Raw genomic sequence first — 27424 nt, forward strand, 5'->3', positions numbered from 1 at the left:
CCTGTCCTAACTTAGTTTTTTATGCCAGTTTAAACTTGTGCAGAGCTCTTAGGAATCAGCGTAATAATAAAACTCCACAATGCAAAGTTTATGACCCTGAAAGATTAAATAATTTTATCCTCAGTCCTTTACCAGGAAAAATTTTTTCACTCAACAATGAATGATGTATTTTACTACATGAGCAAGTCTTTTGGCTCCCGTTTGGGTTTTTTTCCTTGATTTTAACGTATAAAATAGCGGCGCCTTGCAAAAGCATTCATGCATCTTCGGCTACATATTTCACATTTTGTCTCTTTTTAGTCACACACTTGTACGTTTTCTCCTGGTTATATGATATATACCAACACAAAGCAGTTCGTAATTGTTAAGTGGAAGAAAAATGTTGAATGATTTTAACTTGTTTTAGCAGCAACAAAAAATATCAAAAATGTGAAGCATGTATTTGTATTTAGCTCTCATAATTTTATACTTTGTAGAACAACCTTCCACTGGAATCAGAGCTGTGACTATTTTGAGCTGTTTAAAGTAAAAATTTTGAAATTCTCAATTTAATTTTGGTCTAGACTTTGACTGGACCATCCTAACACACGAAAATGCTTTTATTTGAACCATCCAGGTCCAGGTCTGTGAGGTGTTATTGTTTTACAGCCAACTACCACTTCTCCAGTTTTATCCCTGACCAGCTCTCAGATCTTTAGTTAGAAAAAAAGACAGAATATAATTTTTACATTTCTCTCCACACTACTCTAAGTTGTGTTGGTCTGTCACGTAGCATCCAAATTAAATGCATTGACTGTTTTGATATGACAAAATGTGAAAAGGTTAAAGAAGCATGAATTCTTTTGCACTTTACTGTAAGCCACATTCAATGAAGCAAAGTGGTATATTTCTTTACACCTATTTTTTACAGAAGTTAGTGAAAAACCACAGTGTTAAAACAAAAATCTGTTTCAAAATGCTGCACTGCTCTTGCCATGGCATGCTTTGCACTTTTCTCCAGGATGAAACCTTTCAGTCAGCTCAGCTGATTCCTGCAGCATGCTTTTTTCTTTTTTTTTTTATCTTTTTACTCTTTAACAACTTCAGCAAAGGAATGCAAGCAAACATTAAGTGTATTTGTCTATGCTTGAATACTGTTTTGTGACTGTCTTTGTTATCCTGTTTATCCACCAAGTTCCAGTCAGCATGTGGATCACAGTAGGAAACATCGTCACTCTCAAACGATTATCGCCGTGCGGCCGTTAAAGCATCGACATCCAGCAGCCATGCTGCTGAAATGAGATCTTATTTGGATTGAAAACAGATTTCACACATGGAGAGAGGGATATTAAATTAGGAGTTAGGATTATGTAAATGTGCAAGTTTAAAAATGTGGTTCATTCAGTTTGAGTTACATAGAGTGTACAGTATTGTTGTTGTGTTAGCGGCAATGTAGTTGTCCCAGGGATGCTGTGAGTGTTTATTGGCAGTGGTTAGCTAACCCTCAGTCTCTGCCCGGTTGTGAATGTGTGTGAGCAGGTCTCGCAGCGCCGCTGGATCCGCTTCCTGCCGTTCTGATCTGGACGTGGCGACGGCTCGCAGGTCCTCGTTCTGGCGCCGCGTCCTCTGGTTCGCGCTGCCTCTCCAGCTCCTCCTGCTCCTGCTGGTGGTCCTCGCCTTCCTGCTGCCGCTGGCGGAGGAGGACTACTGCACCCAGTCCAACAACTTTGCTCATTCCTTCTACCCGATGCTCAGCTACACAAACGGACCGCCTCCTGTGTAGGGCAGCAACGAGAACTCTCCGTAATTTGGCTTCTGTGGGACGGGAATGAGAATCGTGCGCAGAAAAATCTCTTCTTTTGCGTGTAGCGCAGAGGATTGAGAATCGCACTACGTCAAGAAATGCTGCGTCATTTCGAGATATGTTTTGGTTTAGCTCGCGGTGGAGTTCTGCTGGACGAATTTACGGGTTCTTCATCATGTATTTTTCTGGAGAAGACTGTCAGTGGAAAGCACCAAAGTCAAACGCTGAAAGATTAGCCTGGGGCGACAAAAAGGAACACAAAACAGTTTTATTGCGTTTATTTTTTTACCTGTTTTTTTGGGCATGTGGTTTTAATATTTACTTTTCTTTACTTACATTTACGACTGTGTTTGTGCTAAACTGTATGACGTTTTTAACTTGAACTTACATCCATTCATGTTCGTCTGTCAAGCCAAGTGTTTTATGATCGGACGCGAATCGAGGGGTTTAACCTTTAACATCATGATCTTTTTACATTCTGCTTTTTATTTTTTCAAAACATCTGGTATCTTAAAGATCAAAACTATGACACATAGAACTAATGTATATTTTGTATGACTGTTGGTTGAGTATAAAATATATAAAAGTCCAGAATTATTTAACATGTGTACATAGTGCAGAAGATTACTATGAGAAAAGATGTATATGCAACTACCAACAATAATGAATGCCAAATCCTCACTCCGAATCTTGTCTTTAATCAGATTTTTCTTTTGTCCATTTTATTAATGAACATAACTTTAAAGCCCTGGTTGCTAAGTAACATATTTGTCAGTATCTTAGGTGGCATTTGTTGTACATAAAGACCTTTAAATGGCAGCAAATGGAGAACCTGAGACAGAATCATCCGGGGGGGAACGACCTTCCTGGAGGTCCGGGAGCAGAGGAAGACTGTGGTGAGTGGGGCAATGCCAGGGTGTAGCGCCATGGTGATGGCAGACATGATGATGATGATGATGATGGCTGTGAAGAAGCTCCTCAAGGAGTTTGATGATTTCATCATTTGAAAGAGATAAAGACGTCGAGTTCAGGCCCAGCGTCTGAGAAACCTTTGACTGGAAATCCAGCAGCTACAACGAGAGATGAAAACGGTCGGTTCACTGTGAGCGCAACAAGCTTTACTCTAAATTAATAAGAGCCTTGCAAAGATTTCACACTTCCTGACGTTTTTATCGTTTTGTCACGTTAGTAAACGTTGGTGGTGTGATTCTGTGATAAACCAACACAATTTCAATGGCACACTTTAAAAACAAGAGCTGCACCAACAATCTTTACACATTTCTCTGCAACAGAAACAAGCAGTAATAAAGTAGAAAGGATAATAAAATCATCCCATAAAAGCACAGAAAAAGGCTCTACTTAACCAGAAACCCATGTAGTGAGTCATAAAGTTCTTCAATCAAATCTTAAAATCAAATTCATATGTGATGAAGTGAACGCTGGTGTTACATTTTCTTCAGCATTTATAAAAATCACATGAACATGAGCACTTAAAGTAGCAAGTAAAGCAGGGAAGTTATTCACGGTTTCAATTTGAAGACAAGAAGATAATCTGTTCACATAAGACAAAAAAACTTAACATTTTGCTTATTTGCAAAAAGCTATGTAAGATGTGAGCTTACTGTGCAGAACATTTGATGACACAGTGGCAGTAGCATCATGCTGTGGGCACACTTTGTTTTTATAAAGACAGTAAAGCTGGTCAGAGTTTATTAAGGCTGAAAAAGACTTGAAACTAACTATCAACAGCCAATGTAGTATAGATGCTTGTTCACTGATTTCTGATAAAATCCATCCATCCATTTTCTTTACACCTTGTCCCTTAGTGGGGTCAGGAGGGGTGCTGGTGACGATCTCCAGCTAACTTTTGAAAATGTTAAAGGTGTATGAATGCTTTTGCAAAACACTGCAGACGGTTGACAAAAAAAGGTCAAATGTCTGCTCAGTAGATTTGGTTCTCAAACTACTATCTAACCAAAGTTCAAGTTTCTGACTTTGGACCAGTTGTTGACTTTAAAAAAACATAAAAACTTAATTTGTTTGCAGAAGAATAGTCTTGGTTTCCCTCCAGCTTTCTCCCCTAACACAAGGTTAGGGGAGAAACATTAGTCGACTCGGTGGACTTTCCTCCACCGAGTCGAGAAAATGACTGAACAACAAAGAGACAAATCCATTGGCTGGAAATGTTACAACTGGACCTCACTCACCTCCCTCTGCCGGTCAGACAGCTGAGCCAGGCTGAGTCTGAGGACGTCGAGCTCCTCTCGCTCCTCTCGCGTCTTCTTCTCCTGGTCCTGCAGGTCCGAGCCGACCGCGCTCAGCTTCTTCTCCGTCTTTGCCTTCCCGTCCAGCAGCAGATTTGTCTTCTGCTCGCTCTGACTCTGCTCTGTGACTTTCAGCTTGGCGTGTTGAACACAGCGGAGACCCAAATGTTTGAGCTTAAGCCAAATTATGCTGACCTTTATTTAGATTAGGTAAGTAACTCTGGCACTTGAATACATGCTCAAATTATGTCAAAATGATTTTTACAATCATTCAAAATGATTGTAAAAAAAAAAAAAGATTAATTTACAAGGTGTTACGAGGTAAAAGAGCCTCTAGAGTGACTCTGAATCCCAGCCTTTCTCCCCTCTACCTTGAGCACATCGGTGTGGGTGAGCTGGGCCTTGAGCTCAGTGTTGGACAGCTTGGTCGCCCTCAGTTCTGCCTGGAGACGCTCCAGCCTTTTTTTTAACTTCCGGGCCTCTAGAAGAGCGTCGTTTTGTTCTGCAGACAGCACAGATCGATTTCTCGTCCTCTCCTCCTCCAGCTCTAAAACCTTTTTCCTCAAAAGCTGGACGTGGAGATCTTTTCTGTCCAGTTGGTCCTTTTGGGACTTTACCTACAAGGATTGAGCAGATTTTTACTTTTGTTCAGAGAGGAAGCAAAAGAGTCACGTCAGGTTTATTTGTTTGTGTAGCACCTTTCACCAACAACATAGTAAAAAAGTGCTTTACATCGTAAACACGTTAAATAGTCAATTATTACGAAATAAGCAGTAAACATTAGGTTTTGTCATCATCAAATATCCTGATAAATGTCTCAGTTATTATCAAAAGCAACTTTTAGCCTTGATTTAAAGGAGCTCAGTGTTTCGACTGTTTTGTAGTTTTCTGGAAGTTTGTTATGGATTAGAGGAGCATAAAATCTTCAGAATGAGTTTCTACAGTTTTACCTTCTGCTTCAAGCTGTATGTCTGCGTTTTGCTCTCCACCAGAGCTGCTGCCTCTTGTCTGTCGAGCTGTTCGGCGCGTGACCGGACGAGTTTCAGCCTCATGTCGAAGCCCAGGTCAGGGTCAATACCGTCGACCTTCATCGTCTCAGACAGCCGCTCCACAAACTCCTCATACTGCGGAGAAATCGCGGTCAAAACACCAGAATGACCGGCTACGTTTCCCTCAGTTTCGTCTCTCATCTGCGTCAGTGGCTTGTCTCACTTGCTTGTTGCTGCGTCGGAGTTCGTCCCGATGCAGCTCTGCCTCCAGCCGCTCCGTCTCCAGACTCTGCAGTTGCCTCCTCAGGTCCTGGGCTCGTTGCTCGGCAAGCTGAGCCCTCTGCAGCGTGCCGAGCTGGAGCGCCGTCAGCTGTTTCACCTCCTCAGAGGTGTGACGCAGACTCACCTCCATCTGTGATACGATCTGCCAAGCCGAGGAAATCAGCATTAATAGTTGGAACATGCTCAACGTGTAGGTGGTGAAGGGATTTCTTGACATATCTTGGAATATTTTTAATGAAAAACAGTGAGAACAATTCAAGTGCTGAAGAAAATACGCCTCTGCTTTTATGCATTTGTTTGTGTTCACGATGTTACTAATTCTAATTACAATAGCTTGCAATATAATGATGAATACAACAGATACTTCAGCTAATTTCTATAATATTCATAACCCGTGAACCTTTCTGTTTTCACTTTTACAAACATAAACGTCATTTTATGTGATGGACTAACGCAAGTTAGTGATTTATAATGAAGAGAAATTAAAATAAACCAGTCGGGATGTGTTCCTTTATCATTTTTATTCTTCACAGAACAATTGAATTGTACTGAGAATAAAATTCACTAGTCGCTCGATTAAGAAATAAGTGATCTGTTTGTACCATATTTTAGGGCTTTCAGAGTGAAGAGGACCAAATGCAAAGGCACGCCACACATTTCAGATTTCTACTTGTAAATAAAGTATTCATTTTCCTTCCACTTTTCATATGTGCACTACTTTGAGTTGGTCTATCAATGAGTTGGTAGACCAAATATATCAAATAAATATGTGATATATTTGATATATATCAAATATTTATTTGATATAAATATTTGATATTTATATCAAATATAAATATGTGAGATTGTAAAGTGATAATGTGAAAAGATTGAAGAAAAATTAATAATTTTGCAAGGCGCTATAAAAAAACCTTCAAAAGTCACTCAAGTAGTGTAACAACTAATTTGCGATGTCTTTGTTTTTCCTCTGCGGCCAGAAAGAAAATTAAATCAAAAGACWTATCTACTGTAATTAGTCACCTTGTTACAGAAGCTGTCTAAATGGTGTAAGACGTCTCTCTCTGTGGGCAGGAACTCAAGCTCAGTCTTCTCCTGCAGCAGACCAGCCACCTTTTCCAGGAACCGCTGAAGTTTCAACTCAGCCGCCCGGGCCTTGGACTTACACTCGTCCACCCGTTTCTCCAAACAGTAGGACTCTCGCCTGGCAGCCTCTATCACTCTCCTGCTGGCATCAAGGCTTTCGCTTAAGGTCCGTTTCTCTGTCTCCACGCCCCTCCTTCCCACCACCAGGCCTTCCAACTCCTGAAAGAGCCAGCGTCACATGTTAACATTTAGAATGGACGCAAACTTTGAGTGATGTTTTCAGTTTGAATCCATTTGTAACCAGCAAATAGATGTTTTATTTAGTTAATAGGGGAGAAAACAGTGTAAAATCCAGACAAAAAGAGGCAACTTTGAGAGTGAATGTAACTCTAAAACACACTGAGAATAGTGTTTCTACCTCTTTGAGAGAATCAAGTGCTGCTGCACTGTTGGCTGTCTTCTTCTTCTCCTGATCCAGCTCTGCCATCAGCCTCTGCGCCGTCTCTCTGCTGGCTTTACACTCCAGCTCACAAGATTTGACATTCTCCTCCAAAACAGCAATCCTCATCCTCAGTCTCTCCTCCTTGTTAAACGGGTAACAGGGGCAAACGACACATTTCACAAATACTGCGTGCACTTTTTCTTTTATTTGAGTCAGAAAGTTTCCAATAAAGAGAACTATAAACATACCTCATCAGAATTTTTCAAAATTTCCATGTCACAAGTTTAGCAGAAGAAGTGAGGGTGCAGAAGAAAGTTGTTTCTGTTGTATGAAGTTTCATGGCAACGTCAAACAGTCTATACATAGTTCAACCAGAGGGGGCGCTCTTATGTTAAATGCCTAAGCAAAACATTAACTCTATTTCTACGAGGCTCTTGCTAATACAAATAAATAATATGCAACGCATAACTTCACCAGAATAATGTTTAAAAATAAGCACAAATCCTTCTCAGTTAAGAATACGCATCTTTTTTGCCACATAATATATAACTTATCTTAAACGGGTGTTTCAGCTTTCACCGCGACTCTGTGCTGGTGTCGTTGCGCTTCTATACAGTGTTTTAACGTAACAGGTAACCTCAAGTTGCATTCAAGTACAACCAGAGTGACTTTACCCCTTATTTTAACGCAGATGCCACCGGTTTTGATTGTTACCAGGTATTAACCACAATCAAAAAAAGAAAAAAGATATTAACAGAACCAAACGTAGAAAAGATATTCCTGAGATTGAGTTTCTGTGACAAATAATAAAGTGAAATAAAAAATGATGAATCTTCTAATATAACCAGCACATTTCCCCACAATAGAAGTAGCATCGCTGTTTTGAAGTGGCCCGGTCAGTGCTCAATCTCTAAGAGTTTAAATAATTTTAGAAATGCAACTTTCAATAACAAATAAAACATTTTTCTATTATTATTGATTCCCATTTTATTTTGTGTCTTCATCGTTTAAAGTCTTTCTCGTTTCTTATCACAAACGAACGTTTTGCATTAATGAGAACATCTTTTTTCACCTAAACCTGTAAACATTCATAAATATAATAAAGGTTGGAGTAACATCAATCTTGCACGAGTTGACTTGAATGCACCGTGAAGTTTAAAATGCAGCCTTAAAATGCCGTGTAGAATCGCAACTGGTGGTAAAAGGTATTTTGACATATTAATTATTATTTTGTGTGATATGAACAAATATGACACATAAAGGGTCATTACTTCGCCACATTGTAGGACCCGTGTCAGAGTAATTCATGTAGTTTTAACATAAAACTTAAGGCTGTGCGGTTTTTACCTGCAAGTCAAGACTCTGAACTTACAACTCCCACTTGAATACGTCACGCTACACAGGAAGTGCGGAACAACRTCAGCTTGTGCGAGGAGAAACACGCCTCCTGGGTCAGGCAAATTTGCTGTCAAACAATTTGATACACTTTATGGTTTTCTTTTAACACTTCGTTACCAGTTACCGCTGTTTAACCACATTATCTCTGGCTTGTTTCAAGACGCTGCGTTTTCCGTCCCCGGTAAGGTAAAGGCTAATGTTGCACGGTGGCTTTTAGCACGTTGTTAGCATGTTTTCAGAGGTTATTACCTGCTCTGAACTGTCGGTAGTTTTTACTGTGAGCTTATCAAAATTTTTATTTATAATCTGAGCCAATCGGGTTTACTTATTCTTGTTCCTACTTTCTGTATTTTTATGTATTTCTCTTTCCCCCTTATATTGCAGAACACCTTTGCACCAGAAAGATGCTTCTTCGGACATTGTGGTCGAGACTCGGAGCTCTGCAGCTTGCTGGGAGCAGACCAGTCTGTATTGTTTCTCCAACCATTCTTACCCAATGTTTGAAGCCCAGCAACAACGAATCTACCCCAATGATTAACTCCTGGTCATCTACAGCCACAAGAACCTTTTATGTAAACACATTTTACCAGCAGTGCATGCATAAAACACATGTTCATCCTGCTGTAGCTGGATTTAATACTTACAGTGTTCCTCTTTTAACTCTCCCTGGGAAACATACAAACTTCATATGTAATCAGGCTCGTTTTTATTCATCTAACATTGTAAAGTCAGTGCTAAAGCCAACCTTAAAACCAGTAATAGTGCCTCCTACAGGAAAAAGACCTCCTAAAGGCCCACGAACTAAACAGCCTTCTCGGTCCAACCAGCCTTCAAAGAAGGAGGATGAGGTGATGAAATTAGTGATTGTTTTTCCATCTGTTACTGCCTGGTTCAGTCATTAATTCAGGTGTTATTTTGTCTGCAGGATATGATGCAATGCATAGCCTTTGCAACAGCAGACCAGTATCATTTGCCAACACTCAGCCACGACTTGATAAACCACGGCTTTCAAGAAATAGATTTACCAAGAGGTACAAGCCAAGCAGCTGTTATATCACAACTTGACTCTGAGGTACGCTGCTTTGAGTTCTTCTCACTGTCCTGTTTTTATTTCAGATGCATCAAACGTCCTGGTGATAAGCACCGAAAACACTGCTAAAGTAGACGACGACGCTCTTATTTTTTTCTTCAGGTAGAAACGGCGAGCTTCGTCATAAACATTAAGTGTTTATGACTTACTTTGTTTCTTTTTTTTTTTTTTTTTTACATCTTTATTGTATATTTTTATATTAAAATGACATCATAGTTGTTGAATATCATTTTAATTGTGGACTTTAGTGATTCGTGAGAACCACAGTTTGCCCACACCAAGGTTGAAATGACGATACAACAAACAACTTTACTGAGTTTCAAAGTAAAGAGTTGGGTTCACAAATTTGAATTTATTTTATTTTTCTAATTTTTAAATACTCAAACATATAATTACGGGCCCTAATATGTGCATGCAGCACCGTTGATGTTTAGATAAATGCCCCTTAGCAGATCACACCTCACCTACACACATTCCAATCACAACCTCCAGGCATTATTATGCCTTTTTATTTAGATTTTGTGGGGACAGTTATATATTATATAATATTGATAATAGAAATATCAGACAGAAGAAATAAAGACTGAGAGCTATTTAGCCACTTTGACTAGAAGTATGTTTAGGGAATCTGAGGAAAGGCTTTTAATTCAAAGGACACACAAACCGTCAAGCATGGTGGTGGCAGTGTCATGCTGAGGGGTCATTTAGCTGCCACTGTCACAGGCGCATTGCACTAAGTGGTTGGCGTAATGACGAAGAAGGATTACCTCCATTTTTTTTACTTCACTTCAAATCCACAACTAGTTGGTCAAAACTTGGACACCATTTACTGGTTCTAGAAAGACTCTGAACGCACATCAGGACCGGTTCAGGAAGGACAGAGCAGTCTGACGTTTGGTATTTAGAACTAACAAAAATTTTCTTTGTTGAAAATAATAATAAACACAATAATTGGGATTGTTTGTTGTATCATCATTTCACCCTGGAAAAAGAAATGTTGGAATAAGTAATTAAAAGCCAATAAATTTATACATTTTTCGTGAATGTTTCATCAAGATTGTGTAGCTTGGTCTAAAACATAATCTGTGTAAAATAAAATTATAGTTTTAATCTACTGGAAAAGAAGAAACTCTTGTGGAAATTAGCTTTCTATCATTTCCTGATTCTCAGTGTGAGCTGTGGTGTTTTGGAAATCTTTGTTCTGACGTTCCAAATCTGAATTTCAGGGAAGGATCTGTTGTTTTCTGGAATGTCCAGGAGAAAGAGGTGAACGTTATCTTTAGCATTTCCAAACTGAACCCGTTTCTACATCATATCACCTGTTGACAACGGAGTTTGTTCTCCTTTTGTGCAGATGAAGAAGGTTTTGAGGTTACTGGAACATCATGAGATCCAGCCTTACGAAGTAGCCTTAGTTCACTGGGAAAATGAGGAGATCAACTACACTGTGGGAGAGTACGAGGCGCTTCAATGTCAGCCAGGGTTGTTGGTGTTCCTGAATGCTTCCTGCTCATTAAAACATTTAAATCTTCTCCTCAGAGGAAACACAAAGCTGGAGAGAGGCAACTTCATTCTTAGTTACGACATGGATCAACAAGAGGCTGTCCTGGAGAAATTTGCATTTTCAAACGCTCTCTGTCTGTCAGGTGAATACTACCGACTTGCTTTGGGTTTTGGTTTTACACACTGTTTTACTCTTAGTTCTTTTTGTTGTTTGTTTGTTTTTCAGTAAAGTTGGCGATATGGGAGGTGGCTTTGGACAACTTTGTAGAGTCAATTCAGTCAATCCCAGAGGTACAATGGACAAGGCGGAGATGGACTCTGCACATTTTATGACACGCAACGCCAGCTATTTGAAAATCTAAATGTGAAGTAATTTGTTTTGCTTAGATGCTGAAGTCTGGCAGGAGAATCAAACTATCCTCTGCTGAGGTTATGCAGAAGATTGGAGAGCTATTTACGTTGAGGTAAATTCATTTTTCTCCAAACAGCAGCTCACTCGTTTTCCATTTCATTTTTACGACTTAAGAGAAAGCCGAGGCTTTCCAATTACTCGTGGCGCCAGCCTCTTCACTTGGTTTTCTATTTTTACCACTTCAGCTTCGAGGAAGTGCCCGTCTTGTGCGGTCATGTTTAACGTCGCCTGCCTCAGGCATGACCGTAACTTTAATCGTTTTTTTGCTCTCTGCCTCCTGCAGACACTGTATCAACCTGAGGTCCGACCTTCTCCTCACTCCCGATTTCTACTGGGACCGAGAAAACTTAGAGAAGCTCTATGACAAGACGTGCCAGTTCCTGAGCATCAACCGCAGAGTCAACGTAAATGCAGCTGCAGAGCACGGATGACTCATGAACAAGAGCCGTAGCGAGACGTTTATTTCCCTTCTTTGTGCGTTACTGTCATTTGTAGGTTGTGAATGAGAAGCTGGAGCATTGCACGCAGCTGACGGACCTGATGAGGAGCCACCTGAGTGAAAAGCACAGCTTGAGGTTGGAGTGGATGATAGTCATCCTCATTACCATTGAGGTACAGTGGGTTTACTTCACCCCTTTTTTTACAGTAAAAAAGGATTTGTTCGGGGTGTTAAAACTACAAATTCTAGATTTTTCGGGGTTTTATGTTGAAATACCAGCACAAAGAAGTGAGATAAAAGGGAATTTGTCTTTCGTCCCCTTTATTCTGAGACTCCTAAATAAAATACAGTGCAACGAATTGCTGTCAGAAGTAACCTGATTGTTTGTCCACTTGTGTGTAATTTAACCTCAGTTGGACTGATGTGGAAATATTTTGTGTCTAAATTTCAGTCTTTTAGTGTGCAAAACCAGCGGGGAAAAACCCCAAACACCTCCAGCTGTAAAGGTTGTTTGAAAACTGTTTACTTTTCTCTCTACTTCTCATTTCTGCACTGCAACGTGTTGGTCTACCAAATAAAATCCTGATGTACTAGAAGGTTTATGTCGCAAAATGCAAAAAAACGATTTTACAGAAGCTCTGCTTAATATCTCTCCAGTGTGATTAATCTGTGTCCTGTTCTCCTTGAAGGTGATGTTTGAACTCGCAAAAATGATCTTCTAACCTGCTGACCACAGAAAGCACAAATCTATGAATGACATTAGAGACTTCAAGGGAAGAATGATGTGCTGTGCTAAGGTATTCATTCACTGCTATTTCACAATGAATCACTGACGCAACCTGAAAATGTGAAGGGGACCCGATTAGCTGTAGGTTTGTTCCTGTTTCAACAAAGGGACACTTCTCAAACGCACAATTTATCTATAAACATGTCCATTCATCCATTGTTTACTCTCGCTTATCCTTCCAGGGTAGAATGGTGCTGAGCCTGGCTAAATGTCTGCTCAGATTTTTATTCAAACTTGTTGAGTATTTGACTCTTTTTGCATTTAAATTTTAAGAGAATTATGAAAATGTTATTTGTGTGACTCATTCATGTTAAAAGAAAGAAGAATAAATTCTAACACGAATGTATCTGCTCCTATTTGGTCCCCCAACAAAAAGCGTGAGTTCTGTTCTGGACGTTTTGATATGCAGACCACTGTTTGAATGTAAAACATGAGCCCTAATAATCTGTTAAACTGAGTAAGACGTTACAATAACACAGGAGAGTTAGGATATGTGCAGGTATTATTTTATTCAAATAAAACACTGTTTTAATAATAAAATCTTGCTGATACACGAATAAAGGCATCTCAGGGTTGTGTTTTACATCTTGCAACTTTTGACAAGAATGAGAATACATGGAATGAAAGGAAGAATGAAGAAAACAACATTGTGTGTGTTTTCTTTTGTTGTTGTTTTTTTTCCTTCAGCTTGAAAACATAGCTGGTTGTATCCAGATAATCCTTTTAGTTGTTGATTCATAAACATTTGGGCAGAAAGATGGAACAAGAAGTATATTATTATTATTATTATTAATAATAATCTTAATAAGGCTCAAAGATCAATATTTGGGTACATTCAATGTCAGACCTTTCTACGGTGATGTGGCATGCTCCCTGTCTCCTTGAAACTGACTGAGTGGTATCTCTTTTTGACTGCAAATATGCACAGTAGAGCCTGTATGAGCTTTAAAACAGACGTTATTTACAAGATAAAATATAGTAACTGAAATATGTTTAGGTCTGTAATAGATTTCGTAAAATCGTAAAGGACTCACATTCAAACGTGTTCATTCCCACACAAACCTCCTCGTTTTTGTCACATTACAGCCGCACACAGCGCTGTATTATTATGACTGTGTAAAATAGCGCGTAACTGTAAGGTGGAACGAACATCATGGTTTTCTACTTTGTTTACAAACACATCTCAAAAGTGTGGTGTGCTTTTATATCCAGCCCCTTTACTCAGCTAGCGTTAAATAAAATTTAGTACCTTCTGGGTTATTTTTTTAAAAACATTTCACAATCTGAACAAATCAGAGCTTTGTTTAATTCGTCATCTGAAAATTGAAAGGGTAGATATGGCACTTGTGCGAGCTACTATAAGGAGGTTTTGACTCTAAAAATGAAACCAAAGCTGCAACAGAATGGTTTAGATCAAATAATTTTTTGTTGTGTTAGGATAATCAGGTAGAAATCTGGACTTAAATCAGATGTGACGCGCTTGAAATGGATACTGTCTAACTAATCTGTCAGAGTTTGAGCTTTTTTGTAAAGGAGCAAATAAATTTGGTTTCTAGATGTGCAAAGCTGGTAGACGCCAAAACACTTGCAGCTGTGATTGCAGGAAAAGCTCAGTGTACAAAGTATTGTTTCAGAGGAGATGAATACAAATTACTTCCACACTTTTAAGATTATTTGTAGAAAAAAAAGTGCTTGTAATTTTCCTTACAAAATGCATTTGAGTTTGTGGTTGTTACTTAAGAAGATGTGAAAGTGTTCAAGGAGTATGAACCCTTTCACAAGGCTCTGCAGGTGAAACAACTAAAAGACTGAGTGATGAAACATACGTGGTCATAAATAGGACAGGCTGCGAAATATCTACATACATTAGTATATAAAAAAGGTGTGTGCAGTGTCGGAGTACAAACGTAAATACTGCTTTCGAATTCTCTCAGATACTGTTAAAATCACTTTTACTTTTCAAAAAAAAAAAATATATATAATGTTAAAAGTGGAAGAATTGGACATGATTAGTAGTCTAAGTCGCACACTTTGGAACAACCATGTTTCAGTGAGAGGTTGATGCGTTCACACCTGAAATCACTGCAATCACCCTGAAAAGGTCAACAGCTTCCCTGTCCAAACTTCTCTAACCACACCTCCACACCTTAATGTTATGTTCAAAGTCAAGAATGGTTCCACCACTAAATATGGGAATATTACTGGATTAACTTGATGTCACGGGAAACACTGCAATGGCTTTTCGGATCGTTCGTCCTTAGTTATGATTGTCCAACCTTGGAAAAGACGAGATAAAGCACCTGTTAGTCATTTGAGACAGATAATTGAAGACTAAATTCGTTAAATGAACAGTGATTCTGAAAATGTACTAAGATTTACCTGTCGTTAACCCCAGAGTCGGGATGTGTTGGCTTCATTCCATCACGGAGACGCTGGTTCCCAGGTCCTCGAGTGCAACAGTGAAATCCTCCCCTTCACTTTCTATTTCACTCGTTTCTTTTCTCAGCGCGTCTCGTTGACTTTCTGTGTCCCCGGCCTCCAGGCTGCATGCCATCTCAAACTCCAGCTCAGGCTCTGCTTCATCTTTTTCTTCACTTTCACTCTGCAGCTTGACTCTCTCATCCACCTTTTCTGTGGATGTTTGCATGTCCTGCTGTGGATAGATGTCCTCCTCCGCGTCCAGCCAAACGTCTTGATCGTTTTCATCCTCTGATTGTTTGAAAGCCCAGCCTTTTTTCGCCTCGGAAAGCAGAGGCTTTCTCAGAAGCACTGCTCTCTTCTCTTGTCTTGCTGGTTGGCAAACCTCCACTGTCTGAACCTCTGCGATGGCTCTTTCAGTGGATCGTATTTGTTCCAATGGTTCTATTGTTTCCACTGCTTGGATACCCACATCCTGTAGCACTGGCTGACTTGCAATCACAGCCCTTTGGATTAAATGTGAGTCCGCTTCTGGTTCTGTAATACTGGTTGCCTGCACTGCAACCTCATTTAGCTCTGTCTGTTTCTTGCCTTCATCTCTTTGACGTACAGACTCTGCTGACTCCTCTGCCTGAACTCCAGCTTCAGAAACATCCACCTGCTTCACAGGTTCAATTCTCTCTATAGGTGCAGCAGAGGGCCATGTTGAGGCTTTGACTTGAGCAAACTGTATGTTCAGTTTGAACTCTAAAGATAGGCTAGAAGGGGACTCAAGGTTGCCTACAGATGTGATTACTCCAGTGTTTTGGGAGACTGCTAATCCAGCATTGCCAGGTGTAGCAAGCTGTCTTTGCGTACTTGTCAGAGGTTCCATGGTGGTTTCATTGGGGCCCTTTCCAGCTAATTCCTCTGTTCTTGCATCTCTTGCTGCGGTGCATACTTCTGGCTCATCAGGTTTTGCTTCCTCCAAATCCGCTTTGTGATCCTCAACAGAGATTTCTGGGCTTTGTGGAATAATTGAAGGTGCCTTGGATCCTCCAAGGCCTTCTTGCTCAGCCGGGATTCCAGAGTTCTCAGTGATGACAATGGCCTCCTCCTCTTGTCTTTTGATGGCCATCTCAGTGCTGTCATTGATCACCGTCTCAACTGATTCCTTTTGGTCTGCCTCACATACTTCTATCATACTTACTGACTCTTCCATGACTTGTTCTACATGTTGAGTGGCCATCTCGGACGGCATTTCCAGTAAGTTACTCGTCACATGCTGCATAACTTCTTGAACTGTCACCTGGATTTCTTCAATAGTAGTTTCTGCTTCAACTCCTGCAGTGGCTAAGATATTGTCTACTTTCTGAATGCTCTCATGGCACACATCAATGACTTCCTTATATTCTGTAATGCCTACTTGGATCACTGTGTCAACGGCATTCTGGGCTGATCTGATGTCCACATCCATTAGGTGCACCTGGACTTTGTGATTCACCTCGATCTCCACAGGCGGCACACGCATTGTCACAACAGCAATGCTCGGCTCTGCTGCCTGATTAATGTCATCGAGCACTAACGGGGTTGCAGTCTCTACTGTATCATTTATTTCTATCTCACAGGCTGTTTTGCTCATCAAAACTTCTTGATCCACATTAAGTTTCTCACTTGAAACATATTTTAAATTACTCATAACTTCATGTGATATGAAGGTGTGATCGGTTGCAGCCACCTTTATCTCGGCAGCTGAAAGTAGGTCTATTTTATCCCCCTCTACTGTCTCCTGCTGCTCACAGAGATTCACTTCACTTTTGGGTTCTTCTGAAACTTCAACCAGGTCTACACAAACTGGTTGGGTTTCCTTAGGATATGTTGTTCTTTCTAGGACCTCGACAGTCCTTGCCTCCTCCTCATTAACTGAGGATACATGAACTGCTGTCAATGCTGGTATCCCCTCCACATTCTCAAGAACATTTTCTTCATGCTCAACCTTAGCATCACATGGTTTAGTATCAGTTTCCTGATCCAGCTGCAATACATCTTTCCCCTCTGGCTTTTCTGGCGCAATGTCTTCTGGCTGTGGAACATCTTGAAGTAATGTTTGTGTTTCAGGTTCCTGAGTCTTACTTTCCTCATCACTTGGTGGAGTTGTTGATTTGCATGTCTCTAAATCTGAGGCAATATCTTGTGGACTAGGAGGTGAATCTTCTAGTTCCACAGACTGAGGTTCCTTTGACTCTGTAATAATTAGTTCTTTTGTGACCGTTTCCAATGTTGAAGTGTCATGTATCACTTCCACATCAGATGCTCCAGAGCTAATTGCTACTGCATCTGGCGGAACTGCAGCAGCTTCTGGTTCCTGAACGTTCTCTGTTTCATGAGCATCCTCCACTTGAATGATTCCTTGAATCAAACTTTCAGGTTCCTCTTTTGGTTTTTCTTCAACTGTTTCTGCTTTTGGTATGGTATCAGTAGGCGTTGCATCTTTTCCTAGAACCTCCACTCTGCTTTCTTCTGACGCCAGTATGTCTTCTTGATCATCGTCTGGGGCTTCTTGTACAACATCTGTGACTTCTTTAACATCAGAAACTTGTGTAACGTCAGAAGACTCCAGTGTAGGAATTGTTTTTTGTCTCTCTTTGTCAGCTTGTTCTTCATCTTCTTCAGAGAGAGACTTTACCAGTTCAGGTTCTGCATTTGTTACAGTAGATGAAATGTTTTCTGTAAACAGCGCTGACTGATTAATGGACTGACCTTCATCTTCTTCTGAAGTCAATATTGGTGCTTCTGGACTTATCAATTCTTCTTTGATTTGAGTTGCATCTGTTTGTGGCTCTTTGTCTTCTGGTTTATCACTTTCCTCTTGTTTTTCATCCTGTATGTCTGCTTCAGCCTCTTTATTAAGGGACTGAATTAGATCCTCGTCCGATGTCACTGTTGGTGTTTCTACAGATTTCAATTCTTCTTTGAGTTCAGCATTGTCAGTTTGAGTTACATTCGTTTTGACCTCTTTGTCTTCTTGCTCATCAGTGACTTTAGTGAGAGACTCTTCTTGTTTGGGTTCTTCTTTTTCAGCTGGCGAAAGGTCTGGCAATGACACTTCATTAAGGGACACTACTGCATCCTTTTGTGACTCCAACTTTGGGGCTTGAGCACTTTCAAATCCTTCTGTATCTTCTGACTGATGGATTTGGGCTCCATCTATTTGTGGTTCTTTATCTTTTTGCCCATCTCTGATTTCAGCAAGAGGCTCCAGCTGTCTAGATGCCTCTGTATGTTTTTCAGCTGGTGAAGAATCTGGCAATGATGACACTTCTTTATGAAGGGACTGGAAAGCATCTTCCTCTGATTCATTTGTTGGAGCTTGTGCACTTTCTAATACTTCTGTAACTTTGGCGCTGTCAATTTGCACAGCTGCTGTTTCTGGCTCGTTCCTCTCCACCTCCTCAGTTACATCAATCAGAGATTCTTCTGCATCTCTTTCAGTTGCTGCATCATCTGCCACTGGTGCTTCCATAATAAGGGATTGGGCTGTATCGTCCTCTGACTCTAACGTTGGTACTTGAACACTTTCTAATTCTACTATAACTTCAGACTGATCATTTTGGGGCTCTTTCTTTTCTGTCTCCTCTGTCACTTCAGGGAGAGACTCTTCTGGTTTTGACTCGTCGGTGTCTATTTCAGCTGTGAAAATATTTTCTGAAACTGATACTTCTGTATTGAGTGTCTGAACCAGATCCTCTACCAACTTTGTTGCAGCAGCTTTTACAACTTCTGTCACTTCTGCACTTTGCTCAGTTTTAGCTTTCACTACTGGAGGTTCTTTGTTGTCTTTGGTTTCTTCACTAAGATCCTGTGAGGGTGTTCCAGTTAGTTGAATGGACTCTGGGGACCTTTCTTCAGGTGAGTGAATATAACACTCTACTTTGGCCACCTCAGATGTTTCTGCTCTTGCCTGTTCTTCCAGCTCATCCACTGCATCCGGAGGTTTAACCTCATTTCGAGCTTGCTTTTTGGTTTCAGTGTCCTCTTCTGTCATAGTTTGGTTTTTCTCCTTCCCACCTGCTTCCTCTGTGTCTTCTACTGATGTTACCGCTAATTCTTCTTTGGAGTCTGTTTTTCTTCTAGCTTGACCAGTAATAAGTTCTTCAGTCGCTGCAACTTCTTCTCTTTTAGGTAAACTCTCTATTGAAACTGCTTCATCTACATCCCCTGCACCTTCAACTACATGCTGCCTCTCTGGTGTAATTTCCAAATCTTTCATCTCTTTTTGTAATTCTGAAACATTGACCTCACAGACATCATCTGTAGCTGGCTCAGCGGTGTCAAGCTCCTCTTTAGGAACTTCTGAAACCATTTCTGTAGAAATGGCCTCACTAAGGTGAGAGGTGCTCTCAGCTTGGATTGTTACTGCGACTTCATTCACCACATCAATTCCTTCAGCATTTAGGCCTGTCTTTATGCTTGTTGCTTCTGATTCTCTGTGTATTTCCAGCATTTTGGGCTGGTTTAATACAGACGCTTCAAGTATTTGATGTGACACTGAACAAACCACTCTTTCATGACTCTGTTCCTCCAAACACACTGGAACTGCCTTCGGGCTTGTGGCGATAGTCTCAGAAACCTGCTGCAGGAGGGACTCTGTGTTCATGACGGTGTACTCTGCTGGGACAGGTGTTGTGTTGCCAGACGTTTTTGAAGAGTCTGATAACTGGGAAACTGCCGACACCATCTCTGTTTCATCTGCCAAGGTAACGTCTGCTGGCTCCGGAGCGGTTATTGCTTCAGATGTGATCTCCAGCAGGTCCTCCGCTATTGTTTCGTCTTTTGCTGCCTCCTCCTCCGCCACTGAGGCTGGGGTGGTCTCTGTAATGATCCCCTCCTCTGGGATATCACTGAGCTGTTGATGATTGCTTGAGTCTGTGAGCTCGTCTGGCTCTTCATCTGTAGTTGCGGCTGATGAAGCCTCTTTTTCTAAAGCTCCTTCGTGGCTTGGGATGTCTTTTGGCTCAGCAGGCACAATGTCTTGTAACTGGACTTCCTCTTTGATCTCAATGGTTTCCATTTGAGGTTCACCTTCTCCATCTTTTGCTATATTACTTTCTTTTTCTGCCACTGGTTCTGTTTCAGGTAAATCAAATTCAGACAGTGGAACCACAGCGGGTGTCTCAGAGTCCTCATCATCGATACTTGCCACCTCTTTATCGACCTCCTCAGGAGAAACATCAACAGACTTTCTTGTTTTTCTTCCTGACAGGAGTTTCTTTATGGAAAAGGCTGAATCATCTTGGCCAGCTTCATAGGTGCTTTCCTCTTCCTCCTTCGATTTCTTTTTGGGAGTGACAAGTTTTTTAAACGACCTCCATGTTGAGCTTTCGTCATCCTTTGGAGGACTTCCTGTCTGTTTTGGGGATGACACCAGAATCTCCTGCAGCTCATTAGACGTTCCAATCGGCGGTTCTTTAGATCCACCATTTTGCTTGCTACCTTCACTATTTTGAGGCACGTCATCCTCAGAGTCTGATGTTTTCCGGCTTCTTCTTCTTCCAGATCCACACAACACAGCTTCCCATGACACAGACGAATCTTTCCTCCTTTTCCCTTCCTCTGTGCTGTGATCTGATATTTGCTCTGCCTCAGCTGATTTCAGTCCATCTTTTGAACCTGGAATTGGCCCCTCTTCATGGTCCACAAATGACTTCTTCCTCCTTTGGGGAGTTACGAGCTTTTTGAATGAAAACCAAGCCCCGTCTTCCCCACTTACCGCCTCTGCAGGAGTTTCCTCTTTCTTGTTGTCTGCAGACTCTGCTGATGACAGAAGCTGATCTGAAACATGTTCTCCAGAGTCAGACAGCTCTGCGTCATTCGATTTTCTGCCCTTTTGCTTTTTGCCTCGTTTCTTGAAACTAGAACCTGACAAAAGCCTTTTCAGGGGACTTTCTTGAACAATTTCCTGAGAGTTGGTGATTTCATTTACGACAATAGATGGTGCTGTAGCTGACTTGGTGATTGGCTTTTCCTCTTCAGTTTTCTCTTCATGAAGCTCTTTCTCAGCTGAAGCAAAGTCTTCCTCATGGTGGTGATCACATGCCGCCTGGGTTGCCTTTTCGTCTTCTTTCTGTCCTACTTCATCATCTTCAAGCTTCTTTTTCTTTCGAAGGCCGGAAAAGATTCCAGTTGTAAAAAACTTTTTAAATGGACTTGCATTTTCGTCAAGCCCAGCTGGAGATGCTGGACGTGGGTCCTCCTGCGATGTAACGTCCTCGCTGAGAGGTGAAGACGTTCCCGCATCATGGGATGTGTTGTCCTCTTTGGTTCCTGCTGTTTTCTCGTCTTCTTTCTCCTGAAAATCATCAGGTGTAACATCTGTCGGCGTCTGGCACACTGTTGAATCGTTTTCCACAGCCTCCTCTGCCGTGTTGAGGTCTGTGCTTTCTTGAGCCTCCTCAATTATTTCATTCACAGGTGGTTCAACATTAACATCTTCTGGTTTGCTCGGTTCCTCCTCCGTCACATCTATTGGCACTGCACCTCTGTCGGTGGAGCCTCTCTTCACTGTCAGCTTCAGACCAATGTTGCTGAAAAACTTCCTGAAACTTTCATTGATGTCATTCTGCTTGGCATCCATTTCGATCAGATCATCTTGTCCAACCTGTTCGTCTTCAGTTTCTCCAGTCACTTTCTTCAAGTTAATGTCTTCGTTTTCTAAGGGTGTCTCTTCTTCTTTTGGTGGCTCTGAAACTTTTATGTCTGGACAAATGGCAGCTAAACCAGGATAGGAGAAAATTATACACTAGTCAGTTTTCTGTTGAGATAATCTTCAGATTTTTTGCCATTGAACTGTAATGCAGCTAAAATGTATATATTTTTGAAACTCGATAAAGACACTTTTTCTTCACTGACCAATGTTAAATCACACTTTTCTTGTTGTAAAATTATATTTATTTGCTACATGTTAGAAAACTAAGACTTTCTTTAAATACTGTAAGTGTTAAACTATTCATAGCACTTGACCCCTAAAAAACATTGACTTTGTCGTCCTTTGTAACTAATCTGGCAGTATGCTTGGTCATTGTCCATTTGGAAGACTCATCTGTGCCCAAGCTTTGATTACTTGGCTAATGTCTGAAGATGTTGCTTTGATATTTCCACCATGTCTTGTCCTCATAATGTTATTGTTTTTGTGAGGTCCACCTTTGTACTTCACGAATGGGACGGTGTTTTTAGGCTGGCCAGCTTCCCTAGTTTTCTTCCAAATGTAACAGTGGTCATTATGACTAAACACTCCAATCATAGTTTCAAGAGACCAGAGGAAATGTCTCCTAAAATCATGTCTTTGTCCCTGTCTGTAACACTTATTTCTTGCATACCATCAATTGAAAGTTAAATGAAATCAGCCAAAATATCAAGAATAAAGTCGTGAGGGTGTTTTGCCTTACAAGGGATTGGTAAGCTTTTCAGATTTTATGGTATTTTAAAGAAAATAACATTATGTGGAAACATTGATCCAACTACTCAAGACTCAGTAAGTTAGTTTAAAAATCCTAATGGACAATGACCCTGATCATACCAAGGAAATATTTACAAAGTGACTTGAAGAGTAGAAAGTCTGTGATTTGGAGTGATCCTTAAAGATTTCTTTAAGCAGATCCTTGGAAGGTGTGTACAGGCCAGGTGACTCAGACACACCAGGAGACAGGAGAACTGGGCTACAATTACAACAAACTATTCAACCACATATTAAGAAACTATGGGAGGGAAACAATAATAGTTATTCTGACATGTAGCAAACAGAAATAGTTTTTGTAATCCTGAGTGCCCTAAAAATTGGAAAGACTTAGTCTGGTTTAAAGTCGGTGTATGTAAATATGCAGCTTCATGTGTATTTATATTAGGATTCCTCACCTTCAATGCCAATCTCATCCTCACAGTGACCATTCAGCTCTACTGTGGAGCTCTCTGCTTTTCTGCTGATATCAGAGATCTGTCCGTTGTTTCTGAGAACCTGAAACGAAGCACAAAATCATACGATTAGTAATAGATTATAAAATCCATCAATTGTCCATTCGCACTGATCCCTACAGGGCTGTTGGAGTACTGTTGTCTATCTCCAGCTGTTATTGGGCAAGAGGCATCACAGGGCAAACAACCAATCACACACTCACCCTGGAGTAACCAGTTAACCTAACAGCAGTGGTTTTGAAGATGGTACAGGTGAACTCCAGGCTGGGATTCAAACCCAGGACCTTCTTGGTGCAAATCAACGGTGCTCTCATCTGCATCATGGTGGAGCCAATTTTAAGATAAAATGCAGCAATCAGTCAATCCACACTCTGCTTCAGTTATTCACAAATGACAAAGAAGTATTTTCTTTCTACCTTTAAGTTACAAACATTTTGGTCATACTTCTGTCTTTTGTGGAAGGGTAAAAAAAATAACTTTCCCTTTGTGATTCTCGGGTATTTCTTCCATCTTAAGTCGTGTTTTCTAAACAGTCGATACAATCCAGTTACTGTTGGATGGTGGCAACTGTGACCTTTCTGTTAGCAACCCTAATAGCCTAAATCTCAAGTCCCTGAGACAGATTAGTGCAGCAGGTCTGAGCAGGGTTTAGAGAATGAGGGACACATGTCCAATTAGGATGAGGTCATTCACTTAATAAATCAGGATAAACGAGTCAGCGAGTTGATAGATGTCGGTGTCCCAACATATTTGGCCAATCTTCTAGAGCCGATGTTTCTCACTTTTGTTTGCTGATGTCAAAACAGGTCTTCTAAGTAATCCTTGAGGACGATTAACCCTGAGGAAATGCAGGGCAAAACCGCTAAGAGAATTACCAGATGCCAAAAGATCAAATGCCATAACGTGATTAAAACTTCCTTTTCCAGGCGCTTGTTTATTACGCTCATTGTCATAAACAAGCGAGCGCCTGACCTGTGGTAGACGGTTCGGCAGATTTTCTTTTGCTTTCATTTATTTTTAGCTTGTTTGTCTCTGAATGTATTTTTGAACAGTTCAGAAAATAAAGCAAAAAAAAAAAAAAAAAGTTTAAGGCTATGAAATTTCAGTTCATGTGTAGCGCCAATTCACAGCACATGAAATGACCAAATTTATATACAGAAGTGTATTCCGAGATTGATCCAATGATGCATACAGATACCAATTTGATCCTGGTTATGATTCAGCGCAGTTAAATTAATTTAATAAGGCTGATTGTTAGAAAGTCATTGATTACATTGTGTCACTGGCTTTGCAGCAATTCCTCCTGAATAAGCTTTTGGTGACGTAGGAAAGGAACAACTTCCTTTTAACAGGAGGAACTGAACTCAGTATGAGCTGCCATGACCAACTAATGGTTTGATTGATCCTTTTGCCAAGAGACATGACAGATCTTTTCCAATCATTTTTGCATCTTATTTATAAAAGTTTTAAAAGTAAGTAAAGTTACAACACTTAGATTGTCATGTTTTTTCATTTTTTTAATGTAGTCTTCCATTATAGTCAGGTACAATAGAGAGCATCTCTAAATAAGTTTCCAAGCTCTGCCACAGATTCCCAATTGTCTTTACTTTGACTAGGCCAGAGATTTGCAACACGTGTCTCTGGATCTACAAGTTTTCCTTTGGAGATTTCTCATTTACTCCTAATAATTTTGATTAAAATGATGAAGAACCAATCCTTTTTTAAATACAAATATAATAACAAATACAAGTTTTAGATTTTTTACAGTTTTTTATGTAATAATTGCAATAAATTTCCACATCAGAACAACAATAAAAGCACCTATAATATTTTTTAGATATTTTTTTCATGTTATCAGGTTGGAAATTTTGTGCTTTTTTCTTTTTTTTCTTTTTTTTTTACCACAATTAACATCCCGTTGATCACAGGTATTCATCCTCTCTTTAAAAAGTTTTTTTTCTTTGTTTTAAAATGTAAAAATAGAAATAAAATAACGATTCTTTAAAAATGACAACAAATTGGCTGTTGTAAATATTTATTAAAAATTAAAAGTAATCTTTTAAAAAAAAATTGATGTAATCTTAGTGCCTCTAAGCAGGTTTCATGGCTCTGAACTGAGGGCAAAAATAGCTCTTTGGATTAAAGTGTGTAGACCCTTTGACTAGGCCATTCTTACTCTGTCAGAACCACATCTTGTGGTTGAGATGTGGTGCTCCAGGTGGTTTAGAGGTCCGCCAGCCACAGGGCTTAGCATGTGGGCCAAAAGGTTCATGTTTAGTCTCTCTGACCAGACCTCCATCTTCCACTTGCTCCCTGTGCGACTATAGACTCATAAAGTGAGTTCATTTGGGTTCAGATGGCATTTCTACTGCTTCATATAAACCAGGTTTGTGGATTGATTGCTCTTGTTGACATTCAGACATTTGCTATATATGAAGTGTCGGGTGTCCATGCCTCTCCTGACTCTCTCAGAACAGTGCATCTTGTTGGACTCCCTGCCCATCTTGACCAGGTAATGACGGTGCACGTAAATAATCGATGCTGCTCTCTGCTGAGTGCAGCAGAGAGGGAATTTTATCCCTCCCTTGGGCTTTACTTTTGTTCTTCCTGGAGTTTTGTCCCACCGACCCACCCCAGTCAGGAAATTCAAAACTACCGCATCATAAAGAAAAGCAATGCAGATGAAAGTCGGTCCTCTCCAAAACTCGAGCAAAAGTGGGCTCGTTTTTGGCAATCCGGCAAATTTCTACACACCTCGGTGTTGCAGTACAACTAATTCTCTCCGTTTGAAAGAGCTTTTCGTTCCCTTCCCTTCTTTTCTGCAGCAGCATCTGCGTTGTCCTGCCAGCAGTAAAAAAAAAAAAAACCCAGCCTCAGCATCTTCCTCTGCTTTTTACACACATCAGCCCCATTCTGCGTAAACGAAAGAAACTCCGCGCAGTTCATAACAGGTGAATTCCCTGCGTCTAGGTCCTAACATGACCAGCAGAAGTTATCGATGCGGGAAGAAAACATGACGCTGTACCTTGTCGTCGATGTCCTGTCCGGTTTCCACATCCTTCACTTCCCCGCTCCTCTCCTCCTCCTCCTCCTCTTCCTCCCCCGCTGCTGCTGCATCGCTTTTGGCCTCCCGTGGCGCAGACTGAGCGTCTCCCATAATCGGATCTGCAGCGCGTCACTGTCCGGACGGAGGGAGCCGCGCAAAAAAATATAGATCCCAACGAGCCGGCAACTCCGTGGTGGAGAAGGTCAGCTCCTGACTGCTGCTGGGATGGATCTTGACGAACTATTTTTCCCACCTCCTCCCCACCGAGTTCCAACACCTCCCTTCGGGATCACATGAAGATATAAGGAGCCAAGCCTGACCCGGTCCGGCTCGGCTCGGCTCGGCTCGGCACGCCTCCGAATGCATCAAATAAAGAGGAGGAAAAACAAGCTCCTGTACTCAGATGACTGAGGAAATCATGTCCGAGCTGGAAGGATGAAACGGAGCCTTTGTACTTTCACCACAGATCGCTTCCAGACGCAAACAGCAAACATGCACCAACTTATTTCACAGCCCGAAATAAATTAAAAGTTATTCCAAGATCATTTTGTGCGGTGTAATTGGATTAGAAACGTATATTCAATCTTAATTGGATAAAATTAAGTCTTAAACTCTGCAACAACAACAAAAATAAATAAATGACTGGGTAAGTACTGTATGTATGAGTTTTGAGAATTAATGTGAAACAGCATGAATACTAACAAAGTAACATTCTTGCTTCTTTTCATGTTGCCATTTCATGTTTTCATTTTTTTTCAATACTGAAACCTGTTTATGAAATATGTCATGGTGACTAAATCACTGCAAAAACCTGGCAAGTCGATTTATTTTACCCGCCTTCTTCTCAAAGATACAGTTAAAACCAGATATTTTCATCCGCTATACAAAAAGACTCTCTTAGCAGCATCAGTCGGCGTCTTCACAAGATCTTCTGCTTTTGTTCTGCATGCAGATATTTCACACCAAAAACACACCCACCTCCCATCCTGAGCCGTACCGGATGCCACAATGTTTATCCTCGAGATTGTCGTCCTGTTGGAGAACCAAAGCCTCTTCTGATCAGACTTTTGTTCTTTTTACTTGTAATAGGGGGGTTAAAGGTTGAATTGTGGTTTTTGTTGAACTTTCCGACCCATTTCATTTCATCTAATGAGTCAATTTGGGTCAGATGGGAAAATCTGGATTGAAATGTTTTAACAATTATTCCAACTACACATCAAGACTTTTGTCCTAGAGAAGAAAAATAACAGCACTCCCAAAGCGCTTACCGTTAGAAAAAAATGAATAAAAACTTGTATACACACAAACTATATCGCATAAAACTATACGATTACCACACATATGTGACCTTGACTGACCTCTAGCTCTAAATGAATATAGTTTCTGATGATGTTAGCCCAACCTGTGCAGCTTTAACAGCTTCTTCTGGGACACTTTTCCACATGTTTAGGGACGTCATTATGAGAATATTTGACCTCTCTTCCTAAAAGCACATTTATGAGGTTAGACACTGATGTGGGATGAAAAGATTTCGTCCCAAC

General features: G+C 40.6%; 4 protein-coding genes across 7 annotated transcripts in view; 2 read left to right on the forward strand and 2 right to left on the reverse strand.

Moving 5' to 3' along the window:
* The window catches only part of syne1b (spectrin repeat containing, nuclear envelope 1b), a 96819-nt gene extending 94355 nt beyond the window's left edge, over positions 1-2464 (forward strand). Inside the window, exon 141 of the mRNA XM_008399328.2 lies at positions 1519-2464. Coding sequence (XP_008397550.1) covers positions 1519-1762 — 244 coding nt within the window. The 3' untranslated portion in view covers positions 1763-2464. The remainder of the gene's footprint in view (positions 1-1518) is intronic.
* Positions 2087-8277, reverse strand: ccdc170 (coiled-coil domain containing 170). 2 transcript variants are annotated; one of them, XM_008399083.2, is made up of 9 exons: positions 8191-8277; positions 7092-7164; positions 6820-6984; positions 6339-6620; positions 5260-5460; positions 4998-5171; positions 4419-4664; positions 3991-4182; positions 2087-2853 (listed from the first exon to the last, which is right to left on the reverse strand). In XM_008399083.2, exons 2-9 carry the CDS (start codon positions 7116-7118, stop codon positions 2593-2595), a joined length of 1548 nt encoding a protein of 515 aa, XP_008397305.1. In that variant the 5' UTR covers positions 7119-7164; positions 8191-8277; the 3' UTR covers positions 2087-2592. The 2 variants fall into 2 exon arrangements, with proteins under 2 accessions (XP_008397305.1, XP_008397306.1); XM_008399084.2 differs by lacking the exon at positions 7092-7164 and having other exon boundaries at positions 8191-8272.
* On the forward strand, positions 8183-14441 carry rmnd1 (required for meiotic nuclear division 1 homolog). Of its 3 annotated transcripts, none has more exons than XM_008399085.2 (12): positions 8183-8422; positions 8626-9089; positions 9167-9272; positions 9358-9433; positions 10558-10597; positions 10686-10786; positions 10871-10977; positions 11061-11125; positions 11222-11298; positions 11530-11650; positions 11742-11858; positions 12375-14441. In XM_008399085.2, the coding sequence occupies exons 2-12, from the start codon at positions 8646-8648 to the stop codon at positions 12405-12407; spliced, it is 1287 nt and encodes a 428-aa protein (XP_008397307.1). In that variant the 5' UTR covers positions 8183-8422; positions 8626-8645; the 3' UTR covers positions 12408-14441. The 3 variants fall into 3 exon arrangements, with proteins under 3 accessions (XP_008397307.1, XP_008397308.1, XP_017157934.1); XM_008399086.2 differs by having other exon boundaries at positions 8195-8294; XM_017302445.1 differs by having other exon boundaries at positions 8277-8427.
* Positions 12963-26205, reverse strand: akap12a (A kinase (PRKA) anchor protein 12a). The gene is made up of 4 exons (XM_008399087.2): positions 25863-26205; positions 22781-22880; positions 14852-21640; positions 12963-14748 (listed from the first exon to the last, which is right to left on the reverse strand). Exons 1-3 carry the CDS (start codon positions 25992-25994, stop codon positions 14886-14888), a joined length of 6987 nt encoding a protein of 2328 aa, XP_008397309.1. The 5' UTR covers positions 25995-26205; the 3' UTR covers positions 12963-14748; positions 14852-14885.
* Positions 26206-27424: the final 1219 nt, after the last annotated feature.

Source organism: Poecilia reticulata, linkage group LG22, assembly GCF_000633615.1.
Source record: "Poecilia reticulata strain Guanapo linkage group LG22, Guppy_female_1.0+MT, whole genome shotgun sequence".
Taxonomy (NCBI): domain Eukaryota; kingdom Metazoa; phylum Chordata; class Actinopteri; order Cyprinodontiformes; family Poeciliidae; genus Poecilia; species Poecilia reticulata.